Below are 21,500 nucleotides of genomic sequence, written 5' to 3' on the forward strand. Positions count from 1 at the left end.
CAAGAGCTGCATCTTTTCTCATCAGGCTTTTAAAAAGATTCTCATAAGGCAGCACAAACAGCATCTTCGGAACAAAGGGCAGTAACGCTTCCCAGCAGAGTTTAACTGGATCCTGAGGATCACCAGCCTGTATGATCTGCTTTTCTATTGTCCTCGCAGGGATTTCACCAGACAAAAATCACATGCACTGCAGAGATAAGGAGCTAGGGGCAAAAAAACCCCAGAAGAAAACAGAATAGTGAAGCTGCAAGACTCCCTTGCAGCCTTTGCTTTACACTTCTCCAGGCCGGAGGCTGTCAGCAATGGGCTCCCTTCTCCGGGGAGGAATCTGCAAAGGCAAATCAATGGGAATTATTTTGACATTGAGAAATACAACTCACTTATGAGTAATTTTCCTCTGTGTTGCAACACTTTCACACACACACACTCCCCAGAGCCAGCATTGTACTTCATTACAAGACTGTAACCAAACCATTGAGCGGCAGTAGGAGTGAAGTAACAAAAGGGAGTGGGGATATCACAGAGTGCTCTAGGAGTCTCTGTCTCAATTTTCCTCTAGTCCTGATGGTTGGTACAGAGCAAACAGTAGGGTCTAATGACTTAAAGCCCCCCTGCAAACCCTTTCCAGACTTCTAAAAAGATCAGCTGACATTCAGCAGTGCTCAGAGGTGTACTCTGGCATTAGGTGCACCCAAGAGAGCAGCTAAATATGACAGAAGGAATAATTAGGCAGTAGTACCCATGGCTAAACAGGTGTCTGTGGTCCAAAAATGCATTTGATAGTAAGTCACTCAAGCTAGGAAAACAAAATAAAATTGAAGAAAGGAAATATGCTATTGCTGGTGCAACACATGCTTCCCAAAGCTTCAAAAGGTTTTGGAAATGCTGGAACACATCTCTAGTAACACAAGCACAAGTGCACTCAGCATTTTACTTGCAAGAGAAACATTAGGAATGATAAATCCTGATCTGTTGGCTCATAGAAATAAAATGATCAAATCCTGCAGCTGTTTAAATCACATATCCTGCTCCTCTTCCCAGGAGATTTTTCTGCCTGGTACTCTGAAGAACTACAACACCTTCTGTGATCTTCGGCTCAAGCTGACTTCTAAAAGCACTTTAACTTCACATGTTCTGGAGTTAGAAATCAGAAGTGTGCTAATGGCCTTTTTGCAGTAGCAGAAATCAAGTCGTATCAGTAAAAATGCTTAAAATAATCACATTTTCCTTCCCAATGGGGATGGCAAGCTGCTAATTAAATCTGTCTTGGCTACTTGGAAGCATTGATAATTTCTCATGTAATGTATGCACTGAGGACAGGCTAATACCAAAAATGTTAAGGGTCTGGATTTTTTTCCAGGAAGATTAAGATGTCAAATAATTGACTTTTTTTTTTTCTCTGTCTGGTTTTTATTGAAGACCTCCACAAATCCATTTTTTTCAGTTTTTCATTTTTTCTCCCCTCTCCCTACAGATGTCATTATTTTCAGTGGCAAATCCCACACGTCTCCCTCCTCTTCTTCCAATTAGCTGTAATTATAACAACATTAGCAGCAAATTAGGTACCTTGGGGGCAAAAATCTGGGAAGCAGCAGAGTGTGGAAAGGAAGAGGAGATGAGATTATAATGGAAGTAAGTGGGCACATCCATGTGCTCATCTGGGCACCCTTAGGGCTTTGCAGGTTGAGCTCTGCTTTCCCTGAGTGTGCCAAGATGAGGAGGTGACCAGCTGCTCTCACAAGCCTCCAGAGCTACCCTGGGAGAGGGAAGCAAAAGGCTCCATTTGGGCTTCTCCCTGTGCCTGGCATCACTGCATCCAACATAAAATCATCCAGCTCAGGCTGGAGAAACCCATTAGTTGTATCTGATGTTCTGAAGGGGCAACTGGGGTCCTTAAATGCATGTCCTGGGAATCTTTCTGCCAAGGAAACAAATGCAGTGGGATTCATTCCAGAAGTGAAAAAGGCAAGACATGCCAGCAGTTGCAGCACGCAAAAGGGTTCTTGCTCCGAGTACGCTTTTGAGCAATAAACCTTTTTTCCAGAGAATCTGGCATTACAAGTCTGGGTCCAGGGAAAATCTCCAAGATCAAGCTCTTTTTCACAACTGTCTTTTCAATTTTGCACAGTTGGATGAGGAAGGAAGTCAACGCTGCTTGCCAAATAAAGTGACATTAAGTACATTTGCTGGAAATTTTTCTGCCTTGCTCCTTAAAAATTAAAAAAACCCAAATCAACTGCAAAAACCAAACAGAACCATGCAACCAAGAACAGAAAGGTCAGAAACTGATATCAAGAGTGTGACAGAGCACAGAGAGACTTAGGAGCTGAAGTCCCTCCTAAGGCAGCACTGCTGGTTCAACAAGGTTAGGCTGGAAGAATTTAAGCACAATTTAGGACTCGGCTTCCTGCACAGCAAAGCACCTGGGGAGGGACCAGTCCAGAGCTGGGAAAGAAGAGTTAGTCTCTTGGAAATACATTGCCCATGCAGTAAGAAAATATCTCATAATCTTTCTTAATCTCTGTCTTGTATCACCTACATTTCCACTTTGCTTTTCCTTCTTTATTTGGGCTTTCAAGGAAACACCTTTGCTTTTTTGGAAGACAAGCTGAACTCTGGTATGAGTGACCTGAGGTTTTAAGCAGTTTTTTGAGGGTTGAGTTATTTTTTTTTTCCTCTCATTTTGCCCACCCTATTCCTCTCATCTTTCCTGTATTCTGTTGAATTTATTCCCAGCTTATTAGAAAGGTTTCAAATCAAAGAGTGTCAGATCCAAACCATCACACAACCACGAGAGTTCAGTGCTGGACACAACATTGCGTAAGTGATCCTCTGCCAGCTACCAAAACACTTTTCTGGGGAAAATAACAGCCTGGAGAACAAACTTTAGAAAATAGCATCAAAGTGTTCATCAAATTTCTGTAGCAAAGTGTTGGGTTTTTTTTAACTTAAAAAATACTTCAGAGATAATCCTGCATCTATAGATGCAGGCAAAAAGCGTTTAAAGCTTAAACAATATAGAAAGATGAGCTGGGTTTCACAGAGGCAGCAGACCTTGGAAACAGCCTCCTCTGAAATGGGAACAGCTAAGGAAAGTGGTGCCAGTCAGAAAAAAAGTATAGGTATGGTTACAGGAGCAGCAGAAAACATGAGATTACAGCTGGTTACAGAACGGCCTGCAGAACCCAAGTCAAATGCCAAAGTACTTTGGTGCAAACACCTTCCTTCCTCACAAGAGAGGCAGGAAAGCACAATGTGGGTGCATCTGTACAAAACTGCAGAAAAAAATTAGTAATTCCCTCTTGGAGACATATACCTTTGAAGTCCCAAAGACATTATAGCAAACTAGTCAGAGTTGATGTAGAGACTCTCACACATTTCAGAGATCTGTAAAACAGGCTTTTTTGAATGGAATATTATAAAGAAATATCAGCTTCCCAATCCATTTCACTTTTGTTCAGCTCTAAAGTTACAGCCTGTGACCTGTGTTTCATAATTATTACTTAAGAAAAAATGCCCAGCGTCAAAAGAAAATTTGTTAAGGGAAACGTAAGGGTTTTCCCTAGAAACATCAATCTACTGAAACAGCATTCCTAAAGGAAACTTTCATGCCCAAAAGTTGCTGCACTGCTGATTTGTTTTCTATAATGAAGACCTAGCTCAGCAGAGATGAGATTTATTGGTCCATTTATCATCTACTGAGAAAATGAAGGATGAGAACTGAGAATCAGGAATGCTGCTGCACACACTGGCTCATTTAGACCCACCACTGTAATTAGCACTTGTACAAAATGGAACAAAGAAATGGGAACACCAAGAACTTGCTCATCACATATTCTTGGAGCTTCTATCTTGGAAACCGTTCTTAAAATACTTACAGGCAGCTTTAATATAGACAACCATATATAATACATATTGCCAGGCAAGTAACTTTTAACTGAGAGTAGAAGCTTGACCTCTGTGTGATCAATGGATAAATGATGAAAATCATCTTTGTTTTAGCAGCCAGGATAAAAAGAGTAAGAGCCCAGGAGGTGTTAAAGCAGACATCCTACACAGCACTGCGATGGGACTGTTAATAAATCCTCTTTATAGGGACTGAAGCAAAAAGGGTAGGGAAAAGTCTCCAAGTGTCCTAATCCCTGTCCCATTGAGAAGGGGGTGTTTGGATATTCTGGGCAATGAACAGTAATAGAAACACAAAGCACAGATTTTCAGGAAGTATTTTTCAGGGAGCCAGAAGTCAAGTCACTTAGACAAGCAGGGCAGAAGAAGAATTTTCTTTCTTCAGATCCCCCAAGTGCACTGCCCTGGACCACAGCTACAGTTGGTGGCTGGACTGGTTTCATCCCCTGTTATAAACATCCTCCTTGTATCCTCTGGTGCAGTAAATCTCTTGGAGTTTAAGTGGGAGGAATGGCAAAATTAATCTGTTCTGTTGTGCAGTCACAGCACTACTTTCCCTGTGACCACATCAGAACCCTCCAAAGAGCTGCCATGTAATTATGGGATGCTCATCAGCCATTTTGGTGAGCTACATTCCCACCCTACCCTCTCTTCTGGGCAAACCTGGATGACAGCAAATAATGGAATAGTTCCTCTGGAGCCATCTTCTTCTTCCAGATGTTACAAAACAGCTTATGGACTCATCAGTCCCTGCCACCCCACATGGTACCCACTGGCACCATGGGATGGCAGATTCCCACCCAGAAGAGATTCCTTGTGGTGTCCATCTTTTGAGTGGTCTGAAATAAGTATTTCAGAACACCCAGGAATGATTTCAAATCCAGATACAAATATTAAATACTCCTCCCAGTTTCCAAAGAATAGTTTGTACCGACCCTTTGGCAAGTATTTGCCAACATACAACAGAGAATACTCTGTTCATTTGCATGGCTCTATTTTCAGACCTGGCACCCTGAACTACCAGAACAGACCAGGAACAGCAATGGGCATTTTGCCTTTAAGGTGAAACAACATCCCAAAGCCTGCACTTTGTTACCAAGGACTCCTAAACTTGCCCCATGCTGGCCCACAGTTTTGGCACATCATTAAATTTGGTCTTTGCCAGAGCAACAGAAGCTCTAAGGAGAATTTTGAGGATACCTTTTCTTTAGGACTATTACTAGGTGTTTAATGAGGCAAATGTGTGATACTAAAATGTGTAATAGAGACATTTTATGAATTGCAACAAAGCAGTAACGTAGATGGAATTACACCAGAAACCTCACCTGTGCTGCACACACACCAACCTTGACTCTCCAAGGCAAAGCTGTCACATAAGCACTCAACAGATAGACAGGAAAATTTACTCTACATCTCTCAAAGACCTCCATTTGAAAACAAAGTACATTTAATACATGCTCTGTACAGCTGTTGTCTTACCATTTGCCTTGTGCTGCACATCTGGCGGAAGCTGGTCAGGAACATACCACTGATAGTCTGCCTGCACAGAACAATAAAACATTATTGCAGCAATATGGACTTCACAGGCACTTCAAACAAAAGAATAGTGACATGATAAAAACATAATTGTGCTGGGAAGCTTCTCATTAGCCATACAAAAGCAGTTTACAAAAAAATCTTATATTTACGGGTATGTTTCCACCAATCCCAGTCTTCCAGCTTGCTTGCTTTCCTATGGCATAGGGTCTAGATGCTGCACCCATTAGAAAAATTGGTGTAAACCTTTCTAGATCCCACAAATCACAAGAAAACATTAAGAAAACCAAACCAGATTTTAAAAGGACTAAGGAATAAAGTGCAGCAGAAGATACCAGCAAGCATCTCCCTCTGCCAAAGAACCCCAGTGAAACCTGGCCCACCTGACAGGTGAAGCTGCTCCAGTTTGAATACATCTGTAACAGCTGTAAAATGCTCCAGTGTGACAGGAATTAACCATGGAATAAAGTTCTCTCTCCTCCTCCCCTTCCTCACAGGTTAGCACTCGTGTCTCTATAACATTAGCTGTTATCAAATAACTTCCTGAAAATACCGTGGGATAGGGAAAATTCCCATCTTTCTTGTAAGAGGAAGTATTGGGAAGGTTATGCCCATGCAGGCATAGTTTTGTCCAGGGAAATCCTGGAAGAAATAGTGCATTATAGTTTATACCACCCACTGTGGTAAACGAGTAGCAAATTACCACTAGAGAAAACAACTTTGGGGCCAGCCATTTCAGCTGAAGCTGTGTTAGGCTGTCTGTCTGGAATAAGTAGTCCATGCAAGCTTGTCAAATTCTAGGCAATTGCTCCTTCAAATTAGTTACACTGGAAAAGTGATTCTTGTTTCACAGAAATTACTCTTGACAAAATCATTGAGTAGTCCCAAGGGGAGTCTTGCAGACTTCAATCTGCAGGGAACAAATTTCATAGACTCCTACAGAAATTTTGCCTAAATTAAGATGGCAGGATGAAGCTGTAGATACAGAAAACAGATTTAACTTTTACATTTTGCTGTCATTCGTGCTTATACAGCAGTAATCACTCTCATACACTGTCAGGGAAAAAAAAGGAGCTGTTGTATTTTAACTTAAATTGTACCAGTCAAAGGAATAATTAACTAATCCTGTGCTTGTGGGCAAACAAAATAGGCTTTGATACAAAGCTTTAAGCACAGGTAGTTTTTCACCAGTGGCTCAAATCACACTCATTTGCATTGCTTTTTTGAGCTTCTGGTGAATTTTATGTTCTCGGATCAATTCTTCTCTTTTTATGTACCTACACCCCACAAACTTGAATGAATTTCAGGAATAAGATGTGTATTTCATATCAGACTAACCAAAATGTTTCTACTGGAGTGTAAAAAGGAAAGAAAAAGTTCAAGACAGAAAAAAAGAAGGAAAAAGCAAAAGCACAGCCTAAACACGCAGGATTACGTATCAGGACACCCATTAAATTCTAACACCTTTCCTCATTGCTAACAAATTGCTCAGGGAGGTACCCAAAGCTCAGAGCAGCAACTCACACAGGCAAAGAATTGAAAAAAAAGGGTCAGAATGAAACTGGGAGTTACAAAGCAACCAGTCACACTGACCCCGGCGCTCTGGCAGGAATGGCAAAGTTGTAAACCCAGTGATCCCTCATAGAATTAGAAACCCAGATGATGAAAGTTCAGGGAGAAGAGCCAAAATAATCTGGGCCAGTGTCCAAATTGCAGGGAAAAACATTCTGCAATACTTCCAACTTTGATAAATAGGCAGATAAGCACACTCCTGAAGCACAAAATTACTTGACTAACCACAGCTTTTCCATTGGATTTCTACAGCCTGAAAGCCTTACATGCATTTTGCAAAAATTCAGCTATAATTTCTCAAATAATGAGCATCTTTCCATATGTGACAGCTTTATAGCCAGAAACAGATATTGTGTATTTAAAATGACATTCACCATGTTTAAATGCATTCTCACTAGATTGGAACAAGCCAGCCCACTTAGATAACCCAAAGCACTTCAAAAATATTCTTTGAAGCAGTATTTTCCTTGGAATTAATAACTACCACTCACAGAACCTGCTCCAGTGCAAAGCTATTCTTCTTCATGCTGAGGAAGACAGGACTCTGTTGTGTTCCAGGAAAAAAGGCAAATTTCCCATTGTGTTAGCCACACTCAGATAGAACTTCCACTTCTCTTGATTTGGTTTTTATTATCTCATGTTGAAGGCTCAGAGCAGATCCCTACTTCTGAAGTGGGGTAATTATACAGCTAGAAAGGGCTCTGAATGTGTGTCATGGAAGTAAATTAACCTAAGAAATCAGCAAGACTCCAACCAAACAACGTTATGTTTTTAATTAACAAACCAATGTATAAGAATCATGTTTTTCTTCTTAGTGGTGTTATAGATAAAGAGTATTTGCCAAAGTAAATTTGATCTTGATCTGGACCTGACAACAAACTAGGAAAGCACAGATTCAGTTGCTGCTGAGGATGGTACTGTGATGGCACCTGTGGCCACCACGCTGTGAGAAAATCAGTGTCCTTGTGACACAGAAAACAGTGAGAACCTTACCGAGCGCTGCTGCTGCTGCTCCTGTGCCCTGCGAGGCACCGGATGCACCCGAGGATCTGGATAGTGAAGCACCATCCCACAACCCCCATAACTGACACACGGAGAGAGGAAGAGTGGAGCTGGGTAACTGGGCCTCTCAGGCTGTACTGGGAGCTCTTTCGTCTATCAAGAAAATAAGAACAAGAAGAAATGCATTAGTAGCAGAACACAACCAACAGAACATTCAGGTACACGGGTTACAGTGCTGCTTGTTTAGTCCCCTCAGATTATTTATCATTAAAAAAATTATTTAAGAGAGCTAACTTGTGCCACACCAGACTCTTGATGCATTTTCTGTGAGGAAAATATTGGTTTTAAGATATGACAAGCACATTTCTGTGTGTCTTATATATTAAAAACAATTCTATATTTTCATTACACACAGTAGCTTTCAAGAGTTTGAAGCAGAACTACAAGGACAGTCACTTGCATGACAAGGTAAGTTAAAAATTTTGGTATAGGACCAAAGCTGATGGCCTCAGATTTGGGTCTGCCTTTTCATAGGCCCTCTGCATTCCAGTAGAGACAACAGGAATTTGCCTAAGGACAGAGCAAGGAGGGGTAAAAGATGATTAATATTCTGTGATTCCATGAGTCACAGCTAAATAATTTGACTTAAGAAAACAGAATAATAAATATTTTATATGCTTGCTCTCATCTTTAAAATCCTCCACAAGCTCTGTTTAATCAAGTCCCGAGGCAGGAAGAGACAAACAGGAAGATCTCCAGTGTGAACTGTGGATGCACTGCAGGGACAGTCAAGCACAACATCGCTGAGACTGGTGGGAGTGGGGGGCACTGGGCAGCACCCGGCCTCTGACACTTTAGCAAGACCCCACCAGCACTGATGCATGGCTCGGTTGAGAATAAGACAATACTGAAGTTTCTGTGTCACAACAATGTTGGGGAGGACAATAAATCACCACAGAACATTTTGGTAATCAGATGTTCTTTTAAAGCATTGCACAATTTTGTCAAGACAGGAAACCTCGAGATTTCATCATTTTTAAATGGGGATTGAGAAAGCTCAGAGTTTTGCATGCTATGATTTAGCTATGGCTTCCTACTGACACTACTTTGAAGAGATAAAAAGGATGTTGCAAGAAAAAATTATTGCAGAGGCTGCTCAGCTAATTTGTATGGAGACCATTTTTTTTCCTCAGTGATATTAACATCACTCTGTAATTCAATTGCAGAGGTCAGGATGAACTACAGAAGCTCTTTATTTCAAAAGTTGGTTTGATCTTACAACTCTTATATCAAGTGCCAGTGAAACAATCAAAGTCTTCTGGATTTGTTTTTGGTTGTGTCCCCCTCCCCCTCCTCCATTTTCAGATATGTTTGAAAAGTTTCCGCAATAAATACTCCCTTCATCTACTTCTTTTGGAAGTCTTCTCTAATAATTTCTCATCTTCTTACTGCATTACTTCAGAATGATTTCATCCCAGGTGGTGACCTCATATAAAATCCAATGTCAATTAAGGGAAGCCAGAAAGCCTTGAGTTGTGTGGAAAGTGAGAAAAAAATAAAATACACATGTGCTGGCAATGGGAGCTTTCTTTGGATTCATACCTGAGAGCTGAGTCTACTCAGTTGAGATTGTAATCTCTCATTAGTTTTCTGCAATGCTTCTTTCTCCTCATTAAGCCTCTCCCGGTCAGATCTCTCCTTTCTGAAGTCCTCCTCATATATTTGGACCTGCAATCATTATGAACAGTGTGTGAACTTCAGCAGAGCCACTTTGTGGTTTGGTTGCTTTCTAAACACTGCCCAAGCAGGAGGGTGCATTCCAAAGGGATCCCTCCTCTGTACAATCCTCCAAACAAAAGTTTCCCTGGTCTTTTTTTGTGACCAATAAAAAGTGACAAGCAATGGACATTCTCCAATGGCACACATCAATTGAAACAGTCCCCAGTGCCAGCTTTTGTACAACCTTGTCATTTAAAAGGCTGACTGGCAAATAGCAGTTTTAAATATTATAAGCAATCTTTTTAAGGGATTAACAGTGGCAGGACAAACATTTCACTAACATTTTTCCCGTTTTCTCTTTAACAATGGGCACTTCTAACTCCCTCCTGTATCTCAAGTGCAAGGAGTTAGTGAAGAACCTCCTCACCCCAGTGTAGAGACAGAGGGGAATGTAATGTACACAATTCCAAATGGAATGTAATGTACACAATTCCCAATGGAAATACAGATGTTTGACCCCGTTCCTAGAAAATAAGCTGCCTTGCAAATGCTGAAGGATGCAGTGGCTTAGCTCTTTTTATGTGGTCACGAATCATAGAGCTTCATCCCATTAAAAAATATCTGACCACCCCAGGCACAGGCAGCGAGTGCACGGATTCGGAAACAAAACACAAATCCAAAAATTAATTAGTGTTAAGATGACTGACTTAATTCTTCAGCTAATGGTCAGATGTCCACCTGGTGAGAAGCTGGAGGTTGCTGGCACTTCTACCAACAAATAATAGCAAAGGCATGTTTGGGTGGGAAGCACCACAAGAACTTTCAGAAGCCCTTTCATGTCCTCTTGGTTGCTCACTAAAGCCTGCTGACAGTCTCTTCCCAAAAAACTTGCTTGGTGTGGCTCATGTCCGGCCCATTGGGCAGATCCAGTTTTCTTTGTGCTGGAAGCAGTGCTATGATTTCTCAGAAGGACTAGAAAAATGTTAATACCTCAGGGGAAGGAAAAGGTCAACACAGGAAAATTCTTTTCCTGACCCTCCAAAGCAGAGAAAAAGCTGTCACTTGCAGAAATCCCTGTATCCCATGTCCATCTACACACTTCTTTCCTCAGTATTTCCTCATTTCTTCTCTCCCAATTCCCTTTCTGCTGTCCCACCTCCCACTCCCCAGGTGTACAATCTGCTGGAGCTGCAAGGGAACCACTTTGGCACAGTTTTGCTATATATTCTGTTGCCCTGAGAAAGAGGAGGACACCTCCCAAGCAATGAATGCCTTCATCTCCTGCCGTGACCAGGGATGGGCTGATGACAGCTAAGCTCCTGTGGGACTCTGTCACATCTCTCTTTGTTCCAAAGGTCCTCCCTCCATCCAGTTAGAGCCTTCTGCTCCATTCGTGTAGAAGGAAGTCTGGACTCACTGTACTGATTTATACAACTAGAAAAACACATTCATAAAACGGATACCCCATGAGAATTTCGGAAAAAAAAATGGTTTACTCTATTTTATTGTGTAGAATGAAATAACTCATTACTGTACAATCAAGTGCAGGATTTTGTTCTCCAGCATGTGGCAAGCATTACATTAGAGAGCAAAATCTGGCTCTGCTGTCAAACGTGACAGAAACAAGTATTTTATTCCCATTGAATAAAATTCCCATTCTGATCACATCCATTTGTGTGTCAATAACGTTAACCCTGACACTATCCAGGACAACAGACCTGAAGTGTAAAATTATCTGAAAACTATTATGTTCTTAAACAGATTCTTTCGTATGGAAAGAAAGGCAGTGCAGAAAACACTTGAGTTGCTCAGAACAAAGATTAAAAAATAAATAAATACAAATCTACAGTGCTTGGGATGCAGGTTATCGATGCAACTTAACAAAACTGCAATGCCAACACTGTAGTGTTCCAAGACTAGGATTCTTGGCTAATTCACTACATGGGCAACTTCTAAGGTAAAAGGAGCAGAAGACACAATCACTAACTCATGAAATTCAGCATTCCCTCTGGATGAAATTCAGCCCCTAGCAGAGAGCTGGCAGGACACCTCCAAGCGTCAGGAGAGCCATTCTGCTGCTTTGAGCCCTCCGCAAGTCCTTGCTCCAGTCCTTTGCCAGGACTCAGATTCACTTTGTGGACACTGCTGTGATGACAGCATCTGGGGAAACATCATTCCAAAGGGCTAAACTGGCTCTTCCTTTCAAAAGTTCTACACAGCAAGTCTAACAGGCACAATTCCTGGGAGAGAAGGAGAAATTATACTGTGTGAAATCCATCCAGACTTACTTAAGATGTTCTTACCTGCTGTTTAAGAACTCCAAGTTGGGTTCTCATCTCCTCAATGCTGCTCCTGTCACCCTTCCCTGGAGGAGTCCCAACCACAGGTGGGTGCTGCTTTTTCAACGCGTCCAGAAGGGCCTACAACATCAAACAGCAAAATTACTGAGCAGAGATCCACTACATGAAAAAGAAAAAATATCCTTTTAAATTATTAGAAAGAGGTTTCCACTTCACTTGTAGTTGCTTCACTTATATACACTGGATATAAACTCACTTTACTACAGTAAAGTTTGACTGAAACATTTTCTGCACTAAAAGTAGAGATTCCTTCACGTGGAACAAAGTAAAGCCTCCCGTTTGAGAGGAAGTTGTGTACTCTCGATAGCTTGTCACTAGAGGGAGTTACGAATACACACAACATTGGTACCACTCTTAACTCTGTTTTACACTGAAATTCTGACAGTTCTTTGCAGATGTTGTTATTTGCAACAGTACTACACAGCTCTCCTTTGGACTGGCATAATCTTTAAATCACTCTTACATCTGTCTATAACCATACATTATAATTATATATTACTTTCTTTACTCTAGCACAAATGCCGTTCAGTACCTTTCAAATTCTCTCACATAAGATACAAATCCCTAACTTCATCCCTTTCAGAAGTTCAGTTTGTGTTGATGGTCCTCAGCTCTCCCCTGCTGCCCACTCCACGAGGGAAGGAGGGAAGATAATTTGGAGCAGGAAGAGGAAAGGGGGAAGAAGCAGCCAAGCAGGAGAACCAGTATCCAAGGTAATCCAAGGATTAGCATTCATTATCCAAGGCCCAACAAAAATCAAGCACTTTCCATGGAAGGCACAGAAGAGAAAAGGAAGGCTTTTTTATCTGATGAGCTCCTGTCCCTGAGAATTGTGCAGAAGTGAAACTGGTATAATAGTGGCAAAGCTTGTGTTCCATGCCAGTATATAAAGAAGGTTGAACTTAAACTGGGAGGGTGAAAATACAGATACTCTGATTACTGATTAATCCTTCTTCTGCCCCTCTGAGACTCCCTTTAACACCTTTTTGAGGAGGTTCTACAACTCAGAATTAGGGGGTGGGGGGGGGGGGGGGGGGGGAAGAAAAAAAGAAAAGAAAATTCCAGAAAATTCAATCTTAAATGGTTAACAGTAAGGTGAAGATTTTTTTTGAACTGCATTTGGAAACAATACTGTGAGACCCTGCTTTATCCTTTCACCCAAAAAGAAGACAAATTTATTACAAATTCTCTGAAATCAAACAACTTCAAGTGGCTGAACCTGCAATAGAAAGGAACTGAAGTTAAAAGGGCACAGAGGGTCCCTTTCAGTCTTGTGTGCATTCATGACATGAGATTTGAAGGATGAAAATATACATAAAATCAGTAAATTACTGTTGGGAAAGTGTATTGTATGAAATTGATGCTTCATTTAAAAGAATGGTCTATATATCCATCTGTCTTATTACAGCCACATCATAAAACAGCAAAATAAAATATTTAAGTAAGTTGTTTAACAAACAAGGCCTTGAATTAAAGTTAGACTGGAGCTTTGAGCAAGTCCTGTCAATGCATTTCAAAAAGAGCTAGAGATCATGGGTTCTGTCAGATTTTTTCTTATAGCAACATTATGTTTTTTGGCTCAACTTTTGCACATCATGGCCCTTTAGCTTATTAAAGCACTTATTACACAGCAATGGTTACTGCAGTGCATTTCCTCAGGAAGTGTTTGTGGTTCACCAAGAAATACAAAATTGTTAGAAAACACCCACTGCTTTATGTGATCTTTTGATTAAACATAATTACATTTATTACTTTCCCTCAGTTAAAAAAAAATCCCATTTAGCTATTTAATGGCAATTTCCTCAGTGGGACACATATACACATAATATTATAGGTATGAATATATGTGTGCATGGATATAAACAGCAGGACAGGACCATGTCTTGTGAAGAGAAGCCATTGTTCTCAAATACAGAATATATGTACGACAACAGTTTTTAAACTGTGTGACCTTTCTTTTCAACCACAGTGTTTCACCAGGTGCATACAGAAGCATCTTTGTGCCATTTCCCTTTTGCTCTGAGGAGGGAGGATGTAGAAAGGGCTTAGGCATGACATGACACAGAGAGATTTCATAGGAGCAGCCAAATACTCTCTAGATTTTTCTCTTTACAATGCAACCCTACTACCTGTGAAGAGCAGCATGCACAGGTATGAGCTGAAGTGAGTTCTTGCTTGCTTCCCCAGCTCCTAAATGGTCATCATGAGTTTGCCACCAGGTTCTTCACCCAGGACTGAAAAGATGCTATCTGGTAGGTCACTGACAACAGAGATCTTAGAATTAAAGGAATCAGCAGCTCACTCCTGTTCTACCTTGTTGAGACGACTTATTTCACTCTCATAGTGTTCTTTCTTTCTGATCATTGAGGCATTCTTCTGCTTCAGGAGCCTGTTCTCTTCCTTCATTTCATGGAGAGCTTCACTAAGGACCTCTGTATCTTTCTGGGATGCAAAAAAACAGAGAGATGCTGCTGAAATGCAGATGGAAACATTTTCCAAGAACAATTTTCAGAATAATCTTCTGTCTGACAGATGTGCTGCATTTTTGTTGCCCCAAACACAGCTGGGAAGGGAGGCAACAGGAAGGCAGATCATTAGTACACCCAGATATGATAAAGTCTGTAGAAATTGTTTTGACCACTCACCATATGACAAGACAGAGACAACATACCAGACTAAACCCTTGCTCTCTGCAGTTGCACGAAGGCATGAGAATGCTGGCAGGCCAAGCAGATCAAAATCACCATGACAGTTACCCCAGACCTGCATTTCTCCTGTGTACTCAGAGAATAAGGCCAGGACTAAATGCTGATGGAGTCCCAGCCATTCCCAGTGCCACACAACATTAAAGACAAAGCCAGATCTCAGGGTCAAATAGTCTTAGGGCTTTATCCACTACATAAGATAAGGTCTCAGCTTGCTCCAGAATTACCAAGGAATCAAACAAGGCTTAAAAATCCACTTTTTTGACCCCATCACAGTTGTTGTTGACTTCACCTGGACGATTCCTAGTGCATATGCCCACACTGTCCCTACTTACAAAAGGATTTACAGATGAGCCTTCTTTCCAAGATGGCATTATAAGAATTATTAGGGCAGATTTGCCTAACTGTGAATTTGACTCTCTTATTCTCTTTCAGTATGGCTATTTTCAATTTACAGTGAAGGGAGCTGAGATCCAAATCAGATCCTGAAGCAAATGGCATTTTGTAAACTTCCCTCACAGGGTAAGGCATAAGGCATTCCTTACTATCCCAGTTTTGCCAGACTGGTCTCAGGGCAAAGCTGTTCAGGCAAATGAAGCAGAAGGCCTAGTTAAAAAAAAAAAAAAAAAAAAAAATTCTTCTGCAGCTGCTTTATGTGAATAAAAACGTGAGACCCAACAATCACAGGCACAGCACACCATATGAATGGGGGTTTCCTCTGTGTAACAGGCACATCTCTGTGCAGCCAGTCACAGTTTGGGCTCATCAGAAGCTCATCACCATGAAAAACACCCCTGAGTAACTGTTGCTTACACATGAGGAACTTTGCTGTGTTCAAAGTTAGCTGGAACATTTCATTTTCTCCAAAAACTAGGCAAGATTAGCAGGGTATCTCTCCAATATGTATAGGAACTCATCCAGGAGCTAGCTCAAGCTGACGAGCATTTACTGGCTGAGTGTGCAACTTCAAAAAAATTGCAGATTTAAGACCAAAGTTCCATGCTGGTTAACCTGTCCCCATAAAAAGTTTTTGGACTATATTGTTATTTAGTTTATTATTCATGTATGCAGTAAAAAACCTGGGAGAGTGTACTACTCATCCTTATTTTTACAAAATGGTAGCTATTTTTCCCAGGTATCATATATTAAAAGGCAGGTAGTAACATGAATAGGTATATGAACTGTCTCACATTGAATCAACACTCAGAGCAAATACAGGCAGTGATTCAGCAAGTACATAATGACAAAGTTTGCCTTAAAACATGTAAATTGTGCTATGAGCTGGAAATCAAGTATGTGCTTAGCTAAGACTAATTGATAAGTAAGATGAATCTTCTGCTTATACAGATACAAGCTAAGGGGATTGCATTTCTTTTCCTGCACCAGCTAACTCACATCTTATCTGAGCCTCAAAGTGATACAACTACCACTTGTTTCAGGTTACCACGTGAACAGAGAAGCCCAGCTTCAGCCGTCACATGCCATCACCATCCAGAAACTCTCACAAGAGGTCATGAAGAACGTGATACCATGAAGCAGAATGAGAACAGGAAGCACCACTCTGTGGGGCTTGCAAAAGGGAGCACAAAGTTTTGTGTAGGTGCCCATCATTCAGGCTGGTGGTTTTACTGAGGTGGGAATTCAGCTCAGGGATCTAAATTTAGATGCAAAAGCCCACCACAAGAGCCAGTGCCCAAGGAGTCCTGAGAGAGGACCCCAACCACTCCGAGGGTGAGGTGAACAGCACCCTGGAGCAGCTGATCAGCCCAGATACTTCCAGCCCTGACAACTGCACTGACTGTGTTGCTAATCTCTACAGGGAGTTGAGATACCTACCACATGTATGAGACCCTGTATTGTCAATACCACAACCTGGGGGACTGGAGTTGCATTCATTCCTTTGAGTATTTCTTGCCAAGCACTTTGTGTAACAACCTGCAATGGTGCTCCTCTTCCACTGGAAATAACTGCAGCATTTTTGTTTGCAAAGAAATTCACCCTGAACTGAACTGTGAGGAGGGAAATCTCTGCAGTGTAGATAGCAACCTGCTCTTTACTCCCCCACATACACTAATGCCATGCTGTCTGCCAGTCCCTATTGAAATGACTCTCTCTCTATACACGGTTCTGTGATGAGGCAGATCAGCAGCCACTGCCTTGGGTACAATATTGAGGAGGCACAGTCTCACCTCTGGGCTGTGCACAACCCACGTTCTGCCTCACCCAAGGGGAGAAAGATGAAAGGTGAGAGAGTGTTCACCACAGAGCACAAAAGCAGTGACACAGGGCACCCTCCTACCTTTTCCTGCAACAGCCTTTCTCTGCCCAGCGCTCGCCACCTCTCCTCCTCTGGATGCTGCCGGTGTCTCTCCTGCTCCAGCTCGCTCACTCTCCTCTCCGACATGTCCAGCTTTGCCTTCATCTCTGTCAGCTGAAAAGCAAGTGACAGACCATGCTGGGCTGATTGGGGATTCTGAAAGGCACAGCACCTCCAGGGTGTCAAGCCAGAGGCATAATACAGTTCCAAATTAAATGAGGAAGAGCCATTTGGATTCCTCTTCTCTTTGGGGGAAAAAGAAAATGAATGATCCAGATCTCAGTAAAGCTTTCTGGAAAATATTAGAGAAAAAAATTTTCCTGATAAGCACATTAAGTCATTCTAAAAACTTCCTTTTTACAGCAGGAAACAGTAGATGAGATATGTCGCTCAATGAAGCAACTTGGGTTTTGGAATACCAGCAAAATTGTAAGCACTCAGCTTCACTAGGCAGCTGACAATCATGTCTGCAGCAATGATGCCACACAGCCATAAGCAAGGAACAAAAGCTACTGCAATTGGATCTGGGGAGGAAAAAAAAGGAAATAAAAATACTTATTTACAATTAATTTTGAAAAGTCTCTGCTTAGAGAGGGCAACTTTCACGGAGAATCCACCAGGGAGCTCCCAGGCTTCACAAGAGATGGGACAAGAACCACCAGATATGTGATGATGTGGATCAGGGGCTGGGCACACCAGGCACTGCAAGCTGATTTTCAGTTAACTGTGCTCTCAATTATGGGCAATTTTTACTACTGTGTGGAGGGCATGAAGATCTCTGCTGTCATGTCCACACTGGTCCCTCCTATTTAAGGGACACCCTGCTTCTCTGGTTTATTTGTCCTACTGAAGACTGACACACGTTGGCTTCACTTTTATGTGGTGACGCTTTTTTAATTTATGAGCTAAAGACAAAGGAAGGTATTTACCATGGCTATGGCTGGCTGGTATTTGAATACAGACTTAACTGTCAGCAGGTGGCACACATATTCCAATAGAAGCTGTCAGCATTGTTACCTGCTTTTCATAAAGCTGTTTCATACTTCTAAATTGATGATCCCATTGCTTGTTCACCTCCAGAAGCTGTAATTACCAGGAAGGCAGAGTAAATAACCCTTATTTCAACATTCTCAGTAAATCAAAAACAGACTGGCATTCTAATCCTCTGTCAATAAGTGTTCCCAACCTCCTCATCATCTGGCCAGTTCATTTCAGAAGCAGCAAGTTTAAGGTTTGGCAAGCCTTGCAGCCCATCTGCCAGTGCTTTGGTATTTCAGTTAAAGCACATGAACAGTCAGGAAGCAACACTCAGGAAACATGCAAATACACAATAAGCTACAGGTGGATCATTTGCAACACTGCACAAATCCCAAATGGCCAAGGACTTTGCTGCTAGTTTGCTACAAGATCCATGAACATATTTCTAATTAGAAGGTCTTTGACTTCAAACAAATGAATGCAAGACTCCTACTGACTGGAATACTACTGGGTGCAAACCCTGCTTGTTGTTCCTTGGCCTTTACAATAGTGATCATTAATAAAATTTGCCTTTTGTACTAAACAAACTTCTGCTCTTCCAGATTTATAGGCATGGTACAATCAGTCATCATGTGGTTAAGGGTATATTTAAGATTACCTCTCGTCTCTGTCTTTCCAGTGTGAGGATCTGTTGCTCTAGAGAATTGGATGATAAAGGCTTCTTTTTTCTCAGTAATGTGTGCCTTGACTGGAGAAAAGGAATGTTCAAAAATTAATGCTTCTGGCCTGTTCTCTTCAAGATTCTCATGTAAAGCTCCCATCCACCCTGACAGGTGCACATAAAGAAACTGAAACAAACATTTTCCTACACCAAATTTGTATCTGAGTACCTTCACACCTGCTGACAGCTGATTCTGGAGCGTACATCTGCTTTAACCCTGCTCAGGCTGTGTTTTAATTGAAGTATTATGCAAATAGCCACTGAAATAGCCAAAATTGTATCTATTTGTACCATCTGAGACACAGAACACAAAATAGGATTTTAATTATCTTGCAGATGGTAATACAAACAAGTAGTACAAGCCACAAAAGTTGAGCATGATGTGGAGTGGGCCTAAGTAATTCCCTTCATTTACAAGAACTAGAATAATTAGTAGGATTGTCCCTGGAAAGTGCTTGCAGACCCAAGGTAATAAACTTTAGCACAAAGGGCTCAAAACAAGCAATACAGAAAACAAATTGACCATTTGGAGAAATTTAGAAGATCAGTCTGTAACTGCTCCATTTCTTTAAGTGTGGAGTTTCACCCATGCAGGACAGCAGGAGCTAGACCCTCAATTTTTTAATGGCAGTGCCTTATAACACAATTTCCAAGAAGTTTCTATGGATTGTCATGATAACTAACATGTGATCTGTAAGAGAGAGAGAGAGAGAACTGCACTGGGAAAAAAAGAGACATTCTCATAAAAATAGAACATACTCTGTTCAGATACGTACTCAGGGATTTTTGTTTCCCCTCCTAAATTCTCAACCAATACATGAAAAACTAGAATAATAGTGTGAGCACTTCTGAGGTCTGGAATAAATTTTCTTTAGATAGAGAATTTAATGCTGAATACCAATGAAGATCAAAGAACAGTTTTGCTGTGTCTTTTCAAAGGCAAAAATCCCAACCACATATTTGCCCCATGGCCGGTCCTGCTGAACTCTAATGCGGAGCCCTTGACTTTCAAGCCAGAAAACACTTAATACCTCTTCTTGTAGTTCACAGACATGTTTAATTTAGAGTACCTGAAGCAATACCTGGCAGCTTATGGAGTTATTCACATGCTGAATTGCTTCCAGCATCTGGGCCTTAGGCATTTAGGGAAGTGCATATTTAAGAATACTAATAAAGTGATAGGACAATTCACAAATCTAACAACTATACATACACTTGGCACCAACTAGCCCAAATGCTCACAGAAATTGTGGGGTAACTCAAATGAACCACTTTGTACCCTTTGTGTAACTTCTGGAGGGTAAAAAAAAAACCATTAGGAAAGAGCTTCTTTCTAAGAATGCCATCTGCAAAAATATTTCTACCATTTCCTTCCACTCTTACACAGGTTAAATAATTCAGAAAAATCTATTAGAACACAAAGATGAGCCCATAATTGTCAATCTAGAAAGTGACCTGCACCAGCTCCTGTTAATCAGAAAACATTTCAGAGAACAGCCAGCACAGTCACTTACGTCCAATGGTTCTGCTGGAGCTTCCATGTCACTCCCACCTGCCCAGGTGCATCCAAGCCGGCCTGGAGCGTTTCCTTCACTGTGGGTCTTTGGAAGAAGAAGAGCAATGAAACAGAGATTTTATCTTGGCTAAAGGAGCAGGAGAATTGTTTTCAGACCCAGAAGATCCAGGAGTGCTGCCTGTGGAAGCAGCCACGGTCCAGAAAGAAGTGGTGGAATTCTGATTTTAACCTTTTCCTCCTTCCTGAGTGGGGCTTCCCAGAAAGGATGAAGCACAATGCCTATGACTAATGTGCCAGGCAAGGCAGCTCTCTGCTTTGTGTGCATGGAAATCACAATTGCCTGGCCAGTTCACCCTAGAGAGGAAGTTGCATGTATAAGGGAAGGAAGGGTATTTGCTTTTTCAGTAAGAGAACAGGCTTTTCTATCCCTGCTTCCAGTTATAAAAAAGGACTTAAGTAATTACAACAATTATTGACACTAAGAGTGAACTATCAGAACAGAAAAAGGAGTGAGTCATGCTTCTAAAGGAGCAATAGCAAAGTCTGTTAACAGCTACAGGGAAGAGCACCCCCATACAAAGACCCCGAGATACTTAGGGGAAAACCATAATTGGAAAATTGATTTGTTTCCCTGAAGAAAAGCTGCACAAAGATGAAGAATGACAGATGTTTTATTTGCACTTCTGGTACTTGCCTCACCCAAGCCCGGGTCCAGCTTCAAGCTACCCAAGACTTGAGTACTCAAAGGTACCCAATGCTCCAAACTTGTGCCTTAGTTTCCCATTTGGAGAAAGATGTTTACCTTACCAGGTTAATCTCACAGGAAAGATTAACAAAGAAAAGGCTTCCACAGACTTCCTATAAAAAGTCAAAATGAAACAGAAAAGTCTAAAATGTTCTCTTCTTCAGTCTTGGAATTCTGAATAATGCTAGATTTCAGAAGGAAGCATGAAAGAAAAATCCTGCTCCTTATTGTGGAAAGATCTCTGGGTCTATGGCTTTTGCAGTGGCAGGAGAGGTTGCTTATTCCACTTTCAAGGAATGGAATGAAAGCTAGCCTGTGAAATTTGACATCAAATAATAGAAACCCCTCTTTCAATTTCCAAAAAGGATTTAGACAAAGTAAAGCAATCCAGTGAAATGCTGGAATTTTGCAGCCACATTCCAG

General features: G+C 41.3%; 1 protein-coding gene across 1 annotated transcript in view; it reads right to left on the reverse strand.

The window, feature by feature from the left end:
- Positions 1 to 202: 202 nt before the first annotated feature.
- TNIP3 (TNFAIP3 interacting protein 3) overlaps positions 203 to 21,500 on the reverse strand; it is a gene marked incomplete at its 5' end in the record, with an annotated part of 55,586 nt that continues 34,288 nt past the window's right edge. The window contains 11 exon segments of the mRNA XM_082281274.1: positions 203 to 328; positions 5,386 to 5,446; positions 8,008 to 8,169; positions 9,619 to 9,744; positions 12,039 to 12,155; positions 14,409 to 14,537; positions 17,100 to 17,231; positions 18,047 to 18,103; positions 18,105 to 18,200; positions 18,754 to 18,843; positions 20,331 to 20,417. Coding sequence (XP_082137400.1) covers positions 297 to 328; positions 5,386 to 5,446; positions 8,008 to 8,169; positions 9,619 to 9,744; positions 12,039 to 12,155; positions 14,409 to 14,537; positions 17,100 to 17,231; positions 18,047 to 18,103; positions 18,105 to 18,200; positions 18,754 to 18,843; positions 20,331 to 20,417 — 1,089 coding nt within the window. The 3' untranslated portion in view covers positions 203 to 296.

The sequence above is a fragment of the Coloeus monedula genome (genome assembly GCF_965178545.1).
Source record: "Coloeus monedula genome assembly, chromosome: 5".
NCBI lineage: Eukaryota > Metazoa > Chordata > Aves > Passeriformes > Corvidae > Coloeus > Coloeus monedula.